At 28.0% G+C, this 17,220-nt stretch overlaps 2 protein-coding genes across 2 annotated transcripts; both read left to right on the top strand.

Annotated features, from left to right (window-relative positions):
- The first annotated feature begins 3,872 nt into the window (after nucleotides 1–3,872).
- On the top strand, nucleotides 3,873–8,856 carry ECH2 (enoyl-CoA hydratase 2). The gene is made up of 11 exons (XM_020363825.3): nucleotides 3,873–4,087; nucleotides 4,209–4,231; nucleotides 4,600–4,705; nucleotides 5,135–5,205; nucleotides 5,386–5,458; nucleotides 6,112–6,151; nucleotides 6,332–6,404; nucleotides 6,471–6,621; nucleotides 7,867–7,937; nucleotides 8,244–8,417; nucleotides 8,536–8,856. The coding sequence occupies exons 1-11, from the start codon at nucleotides 4,031–4,033 to the stop codon at nucleotides 8,621–8,623; spliced, it is 927 nt and encodes a 308-aa protein (XP_020219414.1). The 5' UTR covers nucleotides 3,873–4,030; the 3' UTR covers nucleotides 8,624–8,856.
- A 2,878-nt stretch (nucleotides 8,857–11,734) lies between these two features.
- Nucleotides 11,735–12,154, top strand: LOC109802762 (uncharacterized). The gene has a single exon (XM_020364163.2). The coding sequence runs from the start codon at nucleotides 11,735–11,737 to the stop codon at nucleotides 12,152–12,154; it is 420 nt and encodes a 139-aa protein (XP_020219752.2).
- Nucleotides 12,155–17,220: the final 5,066 nt, after the last annotated feature.

Below are 17,220 nucleotides of genomic sequence, written 5' to 3' on the forward strand. Positions count from 1 at the left end.
AAAAGATTGGTAGTTGATTTTAATTTTATATAATGTTGTATTTTATTCTAATCAAACTTTTTCATTATAAAAAAAATTCATTAGTAAACTTAAATAGTAACATTTTTCTTAAAATCTCTTTAGTTTAAAATAATTTATACTATGATATAAATTTATTTTTAATTATTCAATAAATAATTTAATTTCAAAATAAAATGATTAATAAATAAGTTATATATTTAAATATATTTATTACATTTTAATTCTATATAAATAAATACTATTAAGTATTTTACATAAATTAAAATATTATTTTATTAACATGCATGTTAAATCAATTTTTTTAGCAATTTATATGTTAACTATATAACAAATATTTTAGTATGTGCATTTTAATAATTTAATGTTTATTATATATAACTAAAACTGATAAAAAAATTATACATATGAATAAATATTATATTTGAATATATAAATTATATTTAAAAATAAAGATAAATAATTTATATTATGATACAATATTATTTTTAATTATTAATAATTTATTTTATAATATTAAAATTTAATTCACATATATATAGTCTTCTAAAATAATTTGTTGCGTAAATATATATAATTATGAGGTTTAAACGACATCGGTATAACTTTTACCTTTTACAAAGTATTACACCGCTCAATAAATTTATATTAAATATGAATTTTATAAATACAACCATTAGATTGAAAGTTTTTTACTCTTAGATCATATATACAAAATTTTATATTAATTCAAGATGATTTGATACTTTATTCTAATAAAAAAAATTAACGTAATATATACATTTCAAAATATAGTAAAATATGAATACTTTGATTACCTTCAAGTTGTTGTTCAATTTTAAGAAAATTTGATATAAATATATAAAGTGATACAAAGTTATAATTTAATGGTTGGATTTACAAAATTCACATTTAATATAAAGTTATTGAGCAGTGTAATACTTAGTAAAAGTTACATCGGTATCGTTTGAACCCTTCTCTATAATTATATATAGAGAATTTTTTTTACAAATTGATAGATAATCATAAAATCATTTCATATGTCGATTTGAATTAATGAAACAAAGTATTGGTTTTCAAATTTGTTAAAAAAAATTTCAAACTTGATCTATCATTAAAAAACTTTAAATTCAATGATCAGACCATTAAAATTTGATGTAAAATATAAGTTGAACAAAGTAAATCTAAGTAGACTTACTCCTGAAGTAAATAGATCCCTCCTCATATATATATATATATATATATATATATATATATATATATATATAAGGACGGTTATAATTACATCGATGTAACTTTTACTAAGTATTACACCACTCAATAACTTTATATTAAATGTGAACTTTATAAATCCAATATATCACTTTATATGTGTATATCAAATTTTGTTAAAATTGAACAACAACTTGAAGGTAATCAAAGTGTTCATATTTTAGTATATTTTGAAATGAATATATTACGTCAAATTTGTTTTATAAGAATAAAGTATCAAATCATCTTGGATTAATATAAAATTTTGCATGTATGATCTAAAAGTAAAGAAGTTTCAATCTAACGGTTAGATTTACAAAATTCACATTTAATATAAAGTTATTAAGCGGTGTAACACTTAGTAAAAGTTACACTGGTATAATTATAACTCTCTCTCTCTTTCTCTCTCTTTCTCTCTCTCTCTCTCTATATATATATATATATTAAATGTGAATTTTATAAATCAACCGTTAGATTAAAAGTTTTTTATTCTTAGATCATATATACAAAATTTTATATTAATCCAAGATGATTTGATACTTCATTCTTATAAAATAAAATTGACGTAATATATACATTTAAAAATATACTAAAATATGAACAATATTACCTTTAAATTGTTGTTTAATTTTAACAGAATTTGATATAAACATATAAAGTGACATGAACTTTCAATCTAACGGTTGAATTTACAAAATTCAGAATTAACATAAAGTTATCGAGTGGTGTAATACTTAGTAAAAGTTACAATTATAAAATAATTGATGTAATATATTTATTTCAAAATATACTAAAATATAAACACTATGGTTACCTTCAAGTCGTTGTTCAAATTTAACAAAATTTGATATACACATATAAAGTGATATGAACTTTCAATCTAACGGTTGGATTTACAAAATTCACAATTAATATAAAGTTATTGAACAATGTAATACTTAATAAAAATTGCACCGATGTTATTATAACTCTCCTCGTATATATAAAGATAGAATAGTCTTCTAAAAAGTTTTCCCACTTAAAACTACATTATCTGAATCTACTTTTTTCTAAAATTTTTCAATCTTTTAAAATTCAATAGTTTCCTATTAATTTAATAAATATTAGTATTTAATAAATTGATTTACGTCAATTAAACACATAAATTATATTTTATAGAAAATTTAAAATATTATAAAAAATGTGATTAATATATTAAATTTACATCATATATAAAGGGATATCTCCCTTTGATTTTCATATTTTTTTTAAATATTTATACTCTTTATTCTATATTATTTTTTCCCACCATCATATCTTTTAAGATTAAAATAGAAGAAAAAATATGTATAAAAAAAATCAATTGTTGTTAAATATATCAATAAAACTACCATCTTATTCTGTAATCACTTTTATTTAAGATTATTTTACTTTTTTTTAATTATATATTATATTATTTTAAAACAAAATACATAGAGGTTAAATCCTACTAATGTATATAAAATCTATTCGTGTCTATGTTTTACATGTATATCTATTATTAAAAGTTGAATAATTTTTCAAAAAAAATTCGCTTAAAACTACGTAGTCCAATGTCACTTTTTTTTATATTATTAAAAATAGATTATTCTTCTAATTTTTTTTCTCTCATTATTTTTCAAAAAAATTTCAATCCTTTAATATTCAAACGTGTCTTATCAATTGTAAAATAAATTTATTAACATTTAATAAATTAAATTTATGTCAATTAAACATATAGATAATCTTTCATAAAAAATTTAAAATTCAAATATTTATAATCAATTTATGAGAAAATTTATTATGTTTCCGTGAAAAAAAGGCATAAATAATCTTTCATATAATTAATATCTATGTACTTTGAGAAAACATTACTTGCATTCCTATAACATTATTAGACAATTCTTCAAATTATCATATCATTTTATTTAAACAACTCAATTTAATTTTGTTTTCTCAAATATGTTTAAAATAAATAAAAATTTCAAATAAAACAAAATTTAATTATTTTATCCAAATAAAAAAAATGAAAGAGAAAAAATTGAATTGTTTTATTCGTTTAAAGTATTTGAAAAATTTATTTGATGTAATTAAATTTTTAAATATTTTAAATTAATCTCTATATATTAAAACAAACATCTATGAAAATGTTTTAAAAAAAATTTATTCAATAAGAAAGTTTGTTAGATTTTTAATTTTTTTTACCTAATTTAATTTTTATTTAACATAATTATTGATTAATTAAATATTAATATTTTAAAATAAATTATCTATAAATAAATTTTTTCAATATAAATTATTTCTCATAAATTTAAAATATAATTTGTACATTAAAAAATATTTATAAATACTTATTTTAAATGTAATTTCTATATTCAAGTATAATATTTTTATATAATTTATTATAAATTTTAATTATATTATATATAATCAACATCCTATCCATTGGTCACAGTACTAGTTATCTAAAATTTTAAAATTCTATAACCAAAACACAATGTCAAATAATTTCACTTTATTTATTGTTTATGTAATGTTTTTATTGAGTATATGTCTAATAGCATTAAATAGCATTCATTGTGTGGACAAATGTCTTGTTGTAAACGCTATACTAGCACTAGGTCTAAATACATTGTATTGTATCAACGAAGGATACAAATTTATTCATCTCATAAGCTCTTATCCTGATCCACAAAAGCAATCAAACGCCGATTATTTTTCTCTCATGTAATCGATCAACTGTGTTTCAATCATTCAAGGTTAGATGGCGAATGCATCAGAGTTCGACCCAGCGCTTGCGCTCTCTCACAAGTTCCCTCATGTAATAATCCTCAATATTCCACATGCCTTATCTTTTTCTTTTTCTTTTTACTATCTTTTCCTTCACACACTGATGAATCTCAATTTCTGTTATCATTTTCATTGCGCGAGATGCTATGCAGACCACATACTCTTATACAGAAAGGTAAGTCATAATTATACAAATCAAACTTTCAATAAAAAAATTGTTATTACTCTCATACTCCAGTGAAATTGCACACATACCCCTTGTTTTGTAAGGTTTGTAATAACTAAACTTACTGTGTAATGTTTTTCAAACAGTTAAATAGGTTACTGTAATGTGTAAGATGTATCAATGCAATCTTTTTAAAACAATTAAGAGGGGTTAGTGTAAGAGTAGAAAAATTAGAGTGTGCGTGCGTGAAATCTCATGAAATGCGCTTATTCTCCTAATTTACTCAAATTGTTAATGAAATGAGCATATTCTTCTATGCTTAATTTCTCGCAAAAGGAAAATGTGTGAGTAAACTTGCTTTGATACGTGTTGAACAGGGATGCAGCACTTTATGCTTTAGGGGTAGGGGCTTGCTTATCAGATGCTGTTGATACTGATGAACTTAAATATGTTTACCATGGAGATGGTCAGAAGTTTATCAAGGTATCATTTATTTTAAAACTATCGCTGCACAATGAACATGTTGTGGTATGGTTGGCGGATAGTTATGTTTTTAAGGATGTAATCAGGAGTTCAATCTCCATGTCTGTGTGCATGGAAAGACATTTGATGGGAGAGATTGATCATTTAAATAGATTTCAGTAGCTTGAGAGATTAATCTCTAGCTTATTACTGGACAATGTTTAGTTTATTGCTAAGAATTCATTTGTGTGTGATTACCATAAACAAGGTTGGAAGTTTATTAGGATGTTGTTATTTTTTAATTACTCTTGGTAAATGCTCAATGTAACACAAAATGTTTCAACCGTAACTTATGCTAAGATATTGCTAATAATTGATTTCTTTTTTGGCAGTCTGTTGACATATAATTGCAAAATGTTTCTGACTAATGCATCATTTTCTGCTTTATAGGTCTTGCCTACGTTTGCTGCCATACTTCCAAATATGTTTCAGTCAGGTGTTTTGGATCTTCCAGGCTTGGAGTGAGTGCTGCTTACTACTTAATGTCTGTCGTCTGTGTTATACTTCATTTGTTCATATATAATCTCCATAGCATTTATTTTATCGTTGAATGTAATTCCTTCACTTTTTTACTCCATTTTCTATCAGATTGATCTTCCTTCTTCTGATTTATAACCAAAAATAAACTTTATGTATGCTAGATATGATCCACGCCTTCTGCTTCATGGACAACAATACATAGAATTGTACAAACCATTTCCTTCCAGCTGTCATGTAAGTTTCTTTTTTTTAATGAAAAATTGACTCAATGGACATTTAGATTGAATTGTTAAACTAATGGTTTATTGTTCCAATTTTACCTCAACCCACCAACATGTCAGCTGATATTTGCTGGAAAATCAAACTAAGTGGTAGATGTGATTGAAATTTTACTCAATTATTAGAGGGCTCCATCTTCAGAATTTAGACACTATGGATTTCAAGCATCTACAGTGACATATCATCTTTTTCTAAAGCCTAAACTCTAAATCCTAAACCATATCTGAACTAGTCATGTACTCATGTTTGCTTGGTGGCATTTGCATTCCAAGTGACTTATAGTGTGAACGATTGTACAAAAACACATTGAAGAATAGCCTTTTGAATTTGATCTGATATTAATTGGGGAAAGATAGATCATATGTGTGTTACAGATGAAGAATGGGTTCTCTATAGTTAAATCTAGTATCTATCTGAGTTATGTCTGATTCATTTTAACATTACCGCCCCTCTAATTTCTCCCCATCCGCAACAGTACCTTTACAACTGTGATACTCAATATTAATTCTTTGTGATTTTCATTGGCAAGCTAAGGTTAACATCCTATTATTATGATTTTATCCCTAATTTTTTGTTGATAGACTAATGAAATATTATTCGTGTTGCAGATACACAATAAAGTCAGTCTTGCTGGATTACACGATAAAGGTTGAACTGCAAGAACTGTTTCTACTTATTGATACGTTGTGCATGTGTTTGCTCTACAGTTTCACTTTCACATCTTCTTTGGAAAATGTGTATCTTTATGCATGCGGATTTAATATTTTGTATTCCTTTTACTCCTTTATTCTGCTCCTTAAAGATTTGATGTCATTTCTTTAATTTCAGGTAAAGCAGCAATTTTGGAGGTTGAAACAAAAAGCTATGAGAAAGAGTCTGGTGATTTATTATGCATGAACAGGTAATGCTGAAAAATTTCCCTTTAATGCTTTGTTATGACCTCACTCAACAAGCCAGTTGCTTGCAGGACAACTGTCTATCTACGTGGTGCTGGTGGCTTCTCAAAGACATCTAAGCCATTTTCTTATACAAATTACCCTGGCAAACAAACTTCAACTGTGAAAATTCCTGAAAGTAAACCTTTTTCAGTGTTTGAGGATCGTACTCAACCATCTCAGGCATGTTATAACTATGCAATATTGTTTGGAATAAATTTTATTCTTCATCTACGTTGTTGCATCTCTTTTTTGGCCCTTCCCTCTTTTACTTGTCTGTCCTCTGTTATTTTCTGTGACATATTTGGAAAGCATTGTAGGATAGAAACTGCTGACCTACATATAATAACATGTTAAACACAAATTACATGTTATCCCCTCTCTCTGAACATTTGCATTGATTCAGCCTATCAGCTTCTAGCCATATGCCCTATTTAGATATTTGGTTGTTCACTGTCCTTGACCACATTAGTCATTTATGAAATATGTTTTCTTCAGAAAATTTACAATAAGTAGTGTTGCAAGTAATTGAGGTCCCCACCCCCTGCCCCCCAAAAAAACGTACTGTAAAATTTTTATCTGTTTCAATTTTATTTGTGGTTTAACTTGGTAAGAAATTTGCGTCAAACTCTAATTATTGCAGTAGAGCAATAGAGGGAACCAGTTAGTTGTGCTTATGGAGCAATGTGAGATGTATTTAAATAGTCCGACTTATACAAAATGATTTTAGAAAAGGAGTTTCTTTTTTTCCCCACAGTTATAATATCTAAAAAAGGATTTGTATTTCCTGCAATTTTGCATGTAAGATTCTATTTCCTTGGTTATGGTACTTTGCTTAGTTTTATTGGTGATGCCATTTCTATAAATGAGCACAAAAGAAATTGTGCTTACTACATTGCTTTTATGGTCTTTACCTTTTATTAAGTAATTAACAACTTTCATAACTTACATGTCTGTCATTACAATTTGTAATCAGACAACTTAAATCTAGTTCTGTATATCCTTGCTATCAAGTTCTCCAATCAAACAGTAACGTGACTTGTTTTTTTTCCTAACCTTAAATAACCTCCGTTAAGAATATGTTGTTAAATTAAAAACAAAAGTCTACATGTTACTGTTTGATTGGACAACTTAATGACAAGAATGTAAGAAACGTAATCTAGTTGTAACTGTAAGTGAACCGAGTCTTAGTTGCGAAGGTGCAACCCTTGTGAGATAGAGACATAGAGCTCTCCCTGTTCATATGATTATCAAATATCAGAACCCATTCCTTACCCTATCTCCCATTCTTGTCTTTCTATACATTCTTCACTGTTCTGGCCCTCTGTTGAGATTCTTGAAGCCACAGAACCCTAATACATCTTTGAAAACTTTTGATATGCCTTTTATAAATTCTTTACAGATTGTGAATGTTCTTCATTTTGGCAGGCATTGATCTACAGACTATCTGGTGACTACAATCCTCTGCATTCAGATCCCATGATTGCAAAGGTTGCTGGGTTAGTACCTCATCCTGTCTTCTTGAATTCCGGCAGATTGTTAAATACTTTAAATTTATAATTTAGAAGTTGGGGTGTGCTTAGCTGAATGAAAATTTTCCTTCCTTTTGAGCCATGGAGCTTTCTGTTTGGATTGGTCATATTAATTAAATACATAGAAATAGTGGTTACGTAGCATTTTAAGCTATTATGCCATCAGTCTATGATGTGACTATTTTTTTTTGGCAATTTTCCATCATAGGGATTGTATTCGCAATTCAATTGTTCGGCTAATCTAATTTTGGTATTTTGAACTTGTTGCCCAAGATTCTCGCAGCCAATATTGCATGGGCTATGCACATTAGGATTTGCAGTTAGGGCGATCATTAAAAAAATATGCAGAGGAGATCCAGACTTGATAAAAAGCATAGTGGGAAGATTTCTTCTACATGTCTACCCTGGTGAAACTCTTGTGACTGAGATGTGGCTAGAAGGCTCAAGGTAGAATCACTGTTTTTGCCTTGCCTCATTGATAAAATATTACTTTGTAATGTTCACTGTGTTAAAAAACTTAGGGAATTGTGAATTTGTGATAGTGATTGAAAGTTGAAATGTGCAGGGTTATATATCGGACTAAGGTGAAAGAGCGAAACCGAGCAGTCCTTTCTGGCTACGTTGATCTGCGTGGTTTGACTTCGTCACTGTGAAAGGATTCAATTACATGTTGTTCGATAGTATTTGCAAAGGGGTTGCCATGAAGCTAATCATGCATTCAGTATTGCCTAAATGCACTGGAGCTAATTGTAAAACGTAACAAGTGTTTGATAGGTGATTAATTTTAAAAAAAAAAAGGGTGTCTATGTACAATATCAAGGTGCTGTTTAAATAAATTCTCTATAAATATTTATAAGAGAAAAAGAAAGTGAATTTAAAGTTAAAATCAACTATTGCATTTTAACTTTAATAGTAGTTCATGGTATTCATTGAAGTGTATAAGTTGGTTTTAATTTATGAAATAAGTTTAATTAATTTTATCTTCTATAAGCATTTATAAAAGTTTATCCAAAAATAAGACTTAAATAAGTAGTATTTCGTGTTCCTATAAATTTTATTTAAAAAATAACTCAAAGTGGATTTGCTAATGAAGTCTAATAATAATTGTTATTATATTATTATTGTTATTATTATGAAAAAGTATTTTGTGTCTTTATAAATTTTATTTAAATAATAAAATGAAATATAAATATAAATATAAATATCAGAAATTATAAAATGTAAATTAAGTGAGATAGTTTACAGATAGTAATAGGTAAAATAGTTTTAAATCAACTTATGTTTATTAAATGCGAGCTTTTTCCTTACACAAAAGTATTTTTAAGAAATTTTTCTTTAATGAAAATATTTTTAAGGATTTTTTTAAACATTTTATATAATTAAATTTTTATTTATCATATTATCTGTGAATTAAATTTTAATATTTTTAAAATAGATTCACAAGAAATTTTTTTAGAGATCTTTTTAATTTTTATTTAGTTTAATTTTTATTTATCATATTTATCTACAAATTAAATTTTAATAATTTTGAAATAAATTATCAATCATTAAAAACAATTTTGTATCACTATATAACTTTATTATAAGTTAGAAATATAATTTATATATTTGAAAATATTTATTTATATACAGTTTAAATATAATTTATGTATTTAAATATAATATATATATATATATATATATATAATTTATTGTAATAAATGTTTAATATGTCAAAATATTAATAAAATATAAACAAAATTTTATTACAAAAAATATATCTCCTTACTAAAATGTATAGAAATATGGATTATTATTATTATTATTATTATTATTATTATTATTATTATTATTATAAAGTCTACTTAAGAAAAAGTAGACTTTAGTTTTGAAAATCTCATTTTCTTTATTAAAAATAATTCTCAACATTTTTTATCTTCTTTATTTATGGTGCATTCCACACTTTCTTCGCAACTGGTAATTTTTTTTTCTAAATTATCTTAATTGTATATCTGTTTTAATTTTAAAACATTATATTTTAAATTATTTGTTGAAAAATTAAAATAAAACTTTTATATTTAAAATATTTATTTATTACAATTTTATTCAAAATATTTATTTATAATAATTTCTAATCATATAAAAATAAATATTTATTATGTATAATGCATATGTTAATATAGGTATCTACATAGAAATTTCACATTTTTTATTGGTATGTTTGTTTATGTTTTTTTTGCACTCTACATTGTTTGTGATGGTTGTATTTTTATAATTTATAAAGTGTTGGATTTGAGTTGTGTGAAAAAAACATAATTAATAAGTGAGTTATTCATATTTATTGATGGAGATTAGTCTTTAATGAAGATAGTTGATATTTCATACTAATAACATAATTATTCTTAAAAAAAATAGGTTACTTTTTTGTTAAGAAAGTTTATGAGAAAAAGTTTTAGATAATTAAATGATCTTTAGTAGGAGTGGATGCACATTGAATTGAATTTGATTAAAGACAAATTTTCATTTAATTTGAACAACTTTGTATGGTTTGAATTAGTTGATTTTTTTTTTTTTAATCTCCGATCTATATCTATCACATTCAATTTATTATGGATCGAAACATGTATTTATTATTAAAAATGAAGAAAAAAAATTAAAATTATATTAGACAATTTTTAAAACATATTATGTCATCAAATTCCATCAACAAAACATTCAATATTATAAATATTTGTCAACATTATAAAATATTGCTTATAACATATGTTAAAGAATTTATTTTTCACTAAAAATTCAAACTTTATAGACCAAAACAAAGTTAATAAAAATAAAAAAGAAATAATAAAATATTTAATTAACCAAACATTCAATTCTTCAAAAATCAAAATATAAACCAAATAGATTAGATTTACAATTTTTTTAATCTGAATTAATCTGATAGTCTAAATTAATTCAATTTATTTTTTCAATTTGATTTGAATTCTTTATATTATCTGATTTTTTTTTTTCACTCTGGTCTTTACCTTTATTTTGTGATGCAAATACTTATCAGGTGAAAAGATCGTAAAATCGAGAAATTAATGTTAAAGAGGTGTAGAGCATCAAAGGATAAGCATTCAAACATTCATATTTTCCCGACACATTAAGTATGATTTTTTTTTTTTAATTTAACGAAATATTTAAGGAAGTATGTCATGCTAGCCATCATATTAAATTCTGATTGCAGTTATGTTGCAATGTACTCTCCGTCCGTTTTTTATTTATTTATAAAGTACAATTAAAAAAAAACGGTGGTTCTTTATAATAAGACGTTTTATAAAATAAAATATAGATTTTTATTTTTTTTATTTTTTCTCTTATTAAATATAGTGAGTACATGGTTTCACCTTTTTTTTTTTAATTTATCTTTCTATCTATTTTCCATCACATTGGATATCACATTTATAATTTTCTCTCTTCTTTTTGTAGTTTTCTTAATCTCTCTTCCCTCTACCTCAATTCACCCTAAAATAGGTATTGGAATATACCAATATACAACTGTATATTGGTTAACTGTTAGGTTGTTATAGGTTGTTAATTAGTTTCTTTTAGTCACATATATATACAAGACACAGCTTTGTAATCTTACACATGATATTCAATATAATTCTGATGTATTCTTCAGCACTCTGTTTTCTTTTCCCTTTTCTCTAATATTGAACTATCAAGACTGTGATAGAGTCAATATGGTATCAGGAGCACATACTTCCACTTCTTGACCTTTTTGCATCTGCAATCTTGCTCCCATGGCAAAAACTCCCAAAGATCCCAGTTCAGACCCAACCAGTCCTCTCTTTCTTCATCATTCCGATGGCCCTGGCCTTGTTCTCACCTCCCAGCCACTCGATAACAAAAATTACACAACATGGAGCCGTGCTATGTTGGTGGCCCTTTCCGTAAAGAACAAGATTCCGTTTGTTGATGGTTCTCTTCCAAGACCTGCTGCTGATGACCCTACATACGCTGCGTGGATTCGTGGGAACAATGTAGTTATCTCTTGGCTCTATAATTCTGTTTCCAAAGAAATTATAACCAGCATACTATTTGCAAATACCGCCAACGAAATTTGGGACGATTTGAAATCAAGATTCTCCAGAAAAATGGTCCTCGTATATTTCAACTCAGGAGGCAACTTACATCTCTTCAACAAGGAACTGATGATGTGAGTACCTATTACACTAAACTAAAGTCAATCTGGGAGGAGTTATCAGGATACAAACCCTCTTTTCCATGCACCTGTGGAGGCTTGCAACATCTTCAAGTCTACAATGACTTATAATACATAATGTCATTCTTGATGGGTTTGAACGATTCTTTCTCCCAAATCCGTGGTCAGATTCTTCTATCAGATCCACTTCCTCCAATTGGTAATGTATTTTCTTTGGTTCTTCAAGAAGAAACACAAAGAGAGATTGGTACTGCTGTAACCCACACTCCCTCTATAAACTCTGATAATATGGCTTTTCTTGTTAATTCTTCCACAAAATCTTCTGCTGCTGATCTCTATAAATTCAATAGAAGGGAAAGGCCAAAATGTGCATATTGTGGTTTATTGGGTCACACAAAGGATAAATGTTATAAGCTTGTAGGATATCCTCCTAACTACAGCTTTAAGAATAGACAAACTCCTGTTGCAAATCAAGTTCTTGACAGCCCAGAACCTTTAAATCAGAACAAACCTGACAATTTAACACATGCTCAATGCCAGCAATTAATCAATTTCCTAACCAATCTGATGAAACTTGACAATCCTAATGAAGCTGTCCCTACAAATGTGACAGGTATTTGCATGAATACACACTTTCTGTTGCATAATATTACTTATAGATGGGTTATTGATTCAGGAGCTACTTCTCATATTTGTCGTGATCGAAACATGTACCATTCATACACCTCTTTATCTGATTATTATGTTATGTTGCCTAACTCCACTAAAGTAAAAATAGAAGGAATAAGAAGTATTCAACTAAATGATGACATCCATTTGCACAATGTGTTGTTCATACCATCATTTCGATTTAATCTCCTTTCACTTCTTAAATTGCTTAATGAAAACCAGTTTCAGTTTACTATGCAATCTAACAATTTTGTACTCCAAGACCTCACGACAATGAGGAGGATTGGCATCGCTAAACAAGATCAAGGGTTACTGTTCTTTTATTTTCCTGAGTCAAAATTTACCTTCAATAACATTGATTCTTGTAACCTTGTTTCCTATGATACTTGGCATAAAAGATTAGGTCATGTTCCTATTAATGTGTACAATTTGATTGCCAATAAAACTATTTTGTCCTCTGTTGATTCTCATTTTCATTGCAGCACTTGCCAACTTGCTAAGCAGAACCGACTTTCTTTCTCTAATCCTAACCATTTTAGTCCCAACTTCTTTGATTTACTACATGCTGATATTTGGGGACCCTTTAGGGAACTTACATATGATGGTTTTAAATATTTTTTAACTCTTGTTGAGGACAAAAGCAGGTTCACTTGGATCTTCTTATTGAAAAATAAATCTGACTGTGCTATTGTCATACCACAATTCATATCTTATATTGAAACCCAATTCAATAAAACTCCTAAAACATTCAGGTCTGACAATGTCAAGGAACTTTCTTTCACTGATTTATTCTCCAAGAAAGGTATCATTCATCAATTCTCTTGTGTAGAAAGACCACAACAAAACAGTGTGGTTGAAAGAAAACATTTACACATCCTGAACATTGCTCGTGCGTTAATGTTTCAATCTAATGTTCCATTAAAATTTTGGGGTGAATGTGTCAAAACTGCTGTGTTCCTCATGAATAGAACTCCTAGCCTTATTCTGGATTCTAAGTCACCTTTTGAAATTTTGTATGATAAGATTCCTAACTATGTTGATTTCAGAGTTTTTGGCTCTTTATGTTATGCATCTACCCTTTTATCTAGCAGACACAAGTTCACTCATAGGGCTGTTGCTGCTGTTTTCCTGGGTTATCCCAAGGGATACAAAGGTTACAAGCTCCTTGACCTCTCCACCAAACAAATTTTTATTTCAAGAGATGTAAAATTTTTTGAACATATTTTCTCATTCAAACCTGCACATCAAACCATTTCTGATCCTTATATTACCCCTAATATCACTCATTCACATACCTTGGATGACATTGATGACCACAATACTATTGCACCTTATACTACCACTATTCCTCACACACCACCTACCATTATGGACCAACCTTCTCTTCGCAGATCCAACAAAACATCCAATCCTCCGAGCTATCTCAATGACTATCATTGTTACAATGCCATTGACTCTTCCATCACTACATATCCTATCCAAAATTACCTTGATTATTCTCATCTATCCAATTCGTATAGACATTATATTTGTCAAATTTTAGAACATTTTGAACCGCAAACCTATGCTCAGGCTATCAAACACACATCCTGACAGAAAGTTATTTCTGATGAGCTGATTGCTATGGAAGTCAATAACACTTGGGATATTGTGCCTCTTCCTCCAGACAAAAAACCCATCAGTTGTAAGTGGTTATTCAAACTGAAATTAAACTTTGATGGCACTATGGCTAAACATAAAGCCAGACTTGTTGCAAGGGGATTTACTCAACAGTATGGTCTTGACTTCCAGGAAACCTTTTCCCCTATGGAAAAAATCACCACACTCAGGTAACTCTTATCCTTGGCAGCCTCTCAACATTGGCATTTAGCTCAACTTGATATCAACAATGCTTTTTTAAATGGTAACCTTGAGGAAGAAATATTCATGAAAATCCCTCAAGGATATAATCATAAAATCATTAATACCACATCCGTTTCCCATGTCTGTAAACTTAAAAAATCTATTTATGGCCTTAAACAAGCTTCTAGGAGCTGGTTTAATAAATTCAGTACTACCTTACTATCTCATGGTTACAAGCAATCTAAGTTTGATTATTCTTTATTCACTAAAGGGACTAATTCAAATTTCATTGCTCTTTTAGTATATGTGGATGACATTGTCATTGCTAGTCCTAGCAATGATGTTATTTCACATACAAAAATTCTTTTACAAAAATATTTCAGGTTGAAGGATCTTGTAGATCTCAAATTCTTTCTTGGATTAGAATTTTCCAAATCCAAAGAAGGAATATTTATGTGTCAAAGGCACTATACTATGTCAATCTTCGAAGACTGTGGAATGCTGGGATGCAAACCTTCATCTATCCCAATGGAATCCAATTTGAAACTGACAACAAAATCTGGCACAAAGCTATTAGACCCTGAAAAATACCGAAGACTTATTGGCAGATTATTATACTTGACTATCTCTAGGCCTGACATATGCTTCACAGTACATAAGTTAAGTCAATTTGTTTCTAATCCATATACTGACCATATGAATGCAGCTAATATGTTACTTAGGTACCTCAAGCATACTGCTGGACAAGGTATCTTATTCAAAGCCAATTCAGATACCAGATTGCATGCATATGTTGATGCGGATTGGGGATCCTATCAGGACAGTAGAAAGTCTACAACTGGCTTCTGTGTTTTCCTAGGAAACTCCTTAATCTCTTGGAAATCTAAAAGACAACAAACAGTGAGTAAATCATCTGCAGAGGCAGAATATAGAGCCATATCTTTTGTATCTAGTGAAATTACTTGGCTGAGGAACCTCCTAACTGATTTCAACATCAACACCCCTTTTGCATCTGTATATTGTGATAATAAAGCTACCATCCACATTGCCTCCAATCCTACCTTTCATGAAAGGACAAAACATCTTGAAATTAATCTACATTTCATCAGAGATAAAGTCACCAAAGGTGTTATCAAGTTGATTCATGTCAGAAGATATCATCAACTGGCGGATGTTTTCACTAAAGCCTTACCGAAGAATGCATTTCTTGGCATCATATCCAAGATGGCCATAGACAATATTTTTCTGCCATCTTGAGGGGGGATATTGGAATATACCAATATACAGCTGTATATTGGTTAACTGTTAGGTTGTTAGTTAGTTTCTTTTAGTCACATATATATACAAGACACAGCTTTGTAATCTTACACATGATATTCAATATAATTTTGATATATTCTTCAGCACTCTGTTTTCTTTTCTCTTTTCTTTAATATTGAATTATCAAGACTGTGATAGAGTCAATAATAGGTGAACAACAATTTTTCTGTCGGTTATGGATCACAATACAGTAACCACACTAAAAACTTCATAAAAATAATCCCAACGCTTATCACTAAGTCGGCTTTATTGAATTGTTGACAGCTATTTAAAACCATTAGAAAGGGAATTGAAGCAAGGATAACAACAGATACAAAATGTGGATAAATTTAACTTTAACCGATCCATGTGGCTTGGCAAGTGATTTAAGAATAATGTTATAAATAAGTTTTCGATTTTGAATATTCAAGTTGAAAAATTAATGTCACAGATTTTAACATGTGATTATTAAATAGAAAGAGTGATTTTTTTTTTTTGTCACAAAAGTTTAAATAAATTGAATATCGATATTTACCAAAGGACATATCTCGAGACTCAATGAATGCTTATGAAGGTATTTACAAATTATCTATCAACAAAATCTTTAAATTAGTAGAAATCAAACTCATGATGACTCTTTAAAATGAGTTTATTCTTTACCAATTAGATTAACTTTTGTTGACTTAAATAAGAAGGGTTAATAACATAATATTAAAATTGAAAAACTATAAATTTATGAGTCATTAAATAAGACAAAAAAAAATTTGTATTTTTTAAATAAATTTCAAACAATCAAAACAGGGTATTGAAAAAACGTGTTGTACCAATTTTCTATCAACTAGCCTTATCACTATCTAATAACAACACAACACAATATCAACAAAAACAAAATGTTGTAAGAAGCGGCCGAGTAAATGAGAATACAACTAATACCATCTGAAAATCTGGCCCAAGTCCAAAGGCAATAACTTTAGTCTTGTGCCACAGCTCACCCTCTGGTAATAGAATGTTGTATGCTAGATGCTTGTTTATTGTTCTATACTCAATAATAGTATACGAGATTGATGTAGTATGCCAACAAAAAAATAAAACAAATGAAACAGCACAATGGAGATTTAGTTTTTCCATGGTAGGTACTTTCCTTGTAGTTTGGAATATTAAATTTTGGGTTTACTCCTAATCGTTTTATTTTTATATGAAATTTATAGTTCTGAAGAAAATAAAATTTGGAAAAAAAATATATCATATGGCATT

Source organism: Cajanus cajan, chromosome 4 (assembly GCF_000230855.2).
Source record: "Cajanus cajan strain Asha chromosome 4, NIPB_CcT2T_4, whole genome shotgun sequence".
NCBI lineage: Eukaryota > Viridiplantae > Streptophyta > Magnoliopsida > Fabales > Fabaceae > Cajanus > Cajanus cajan.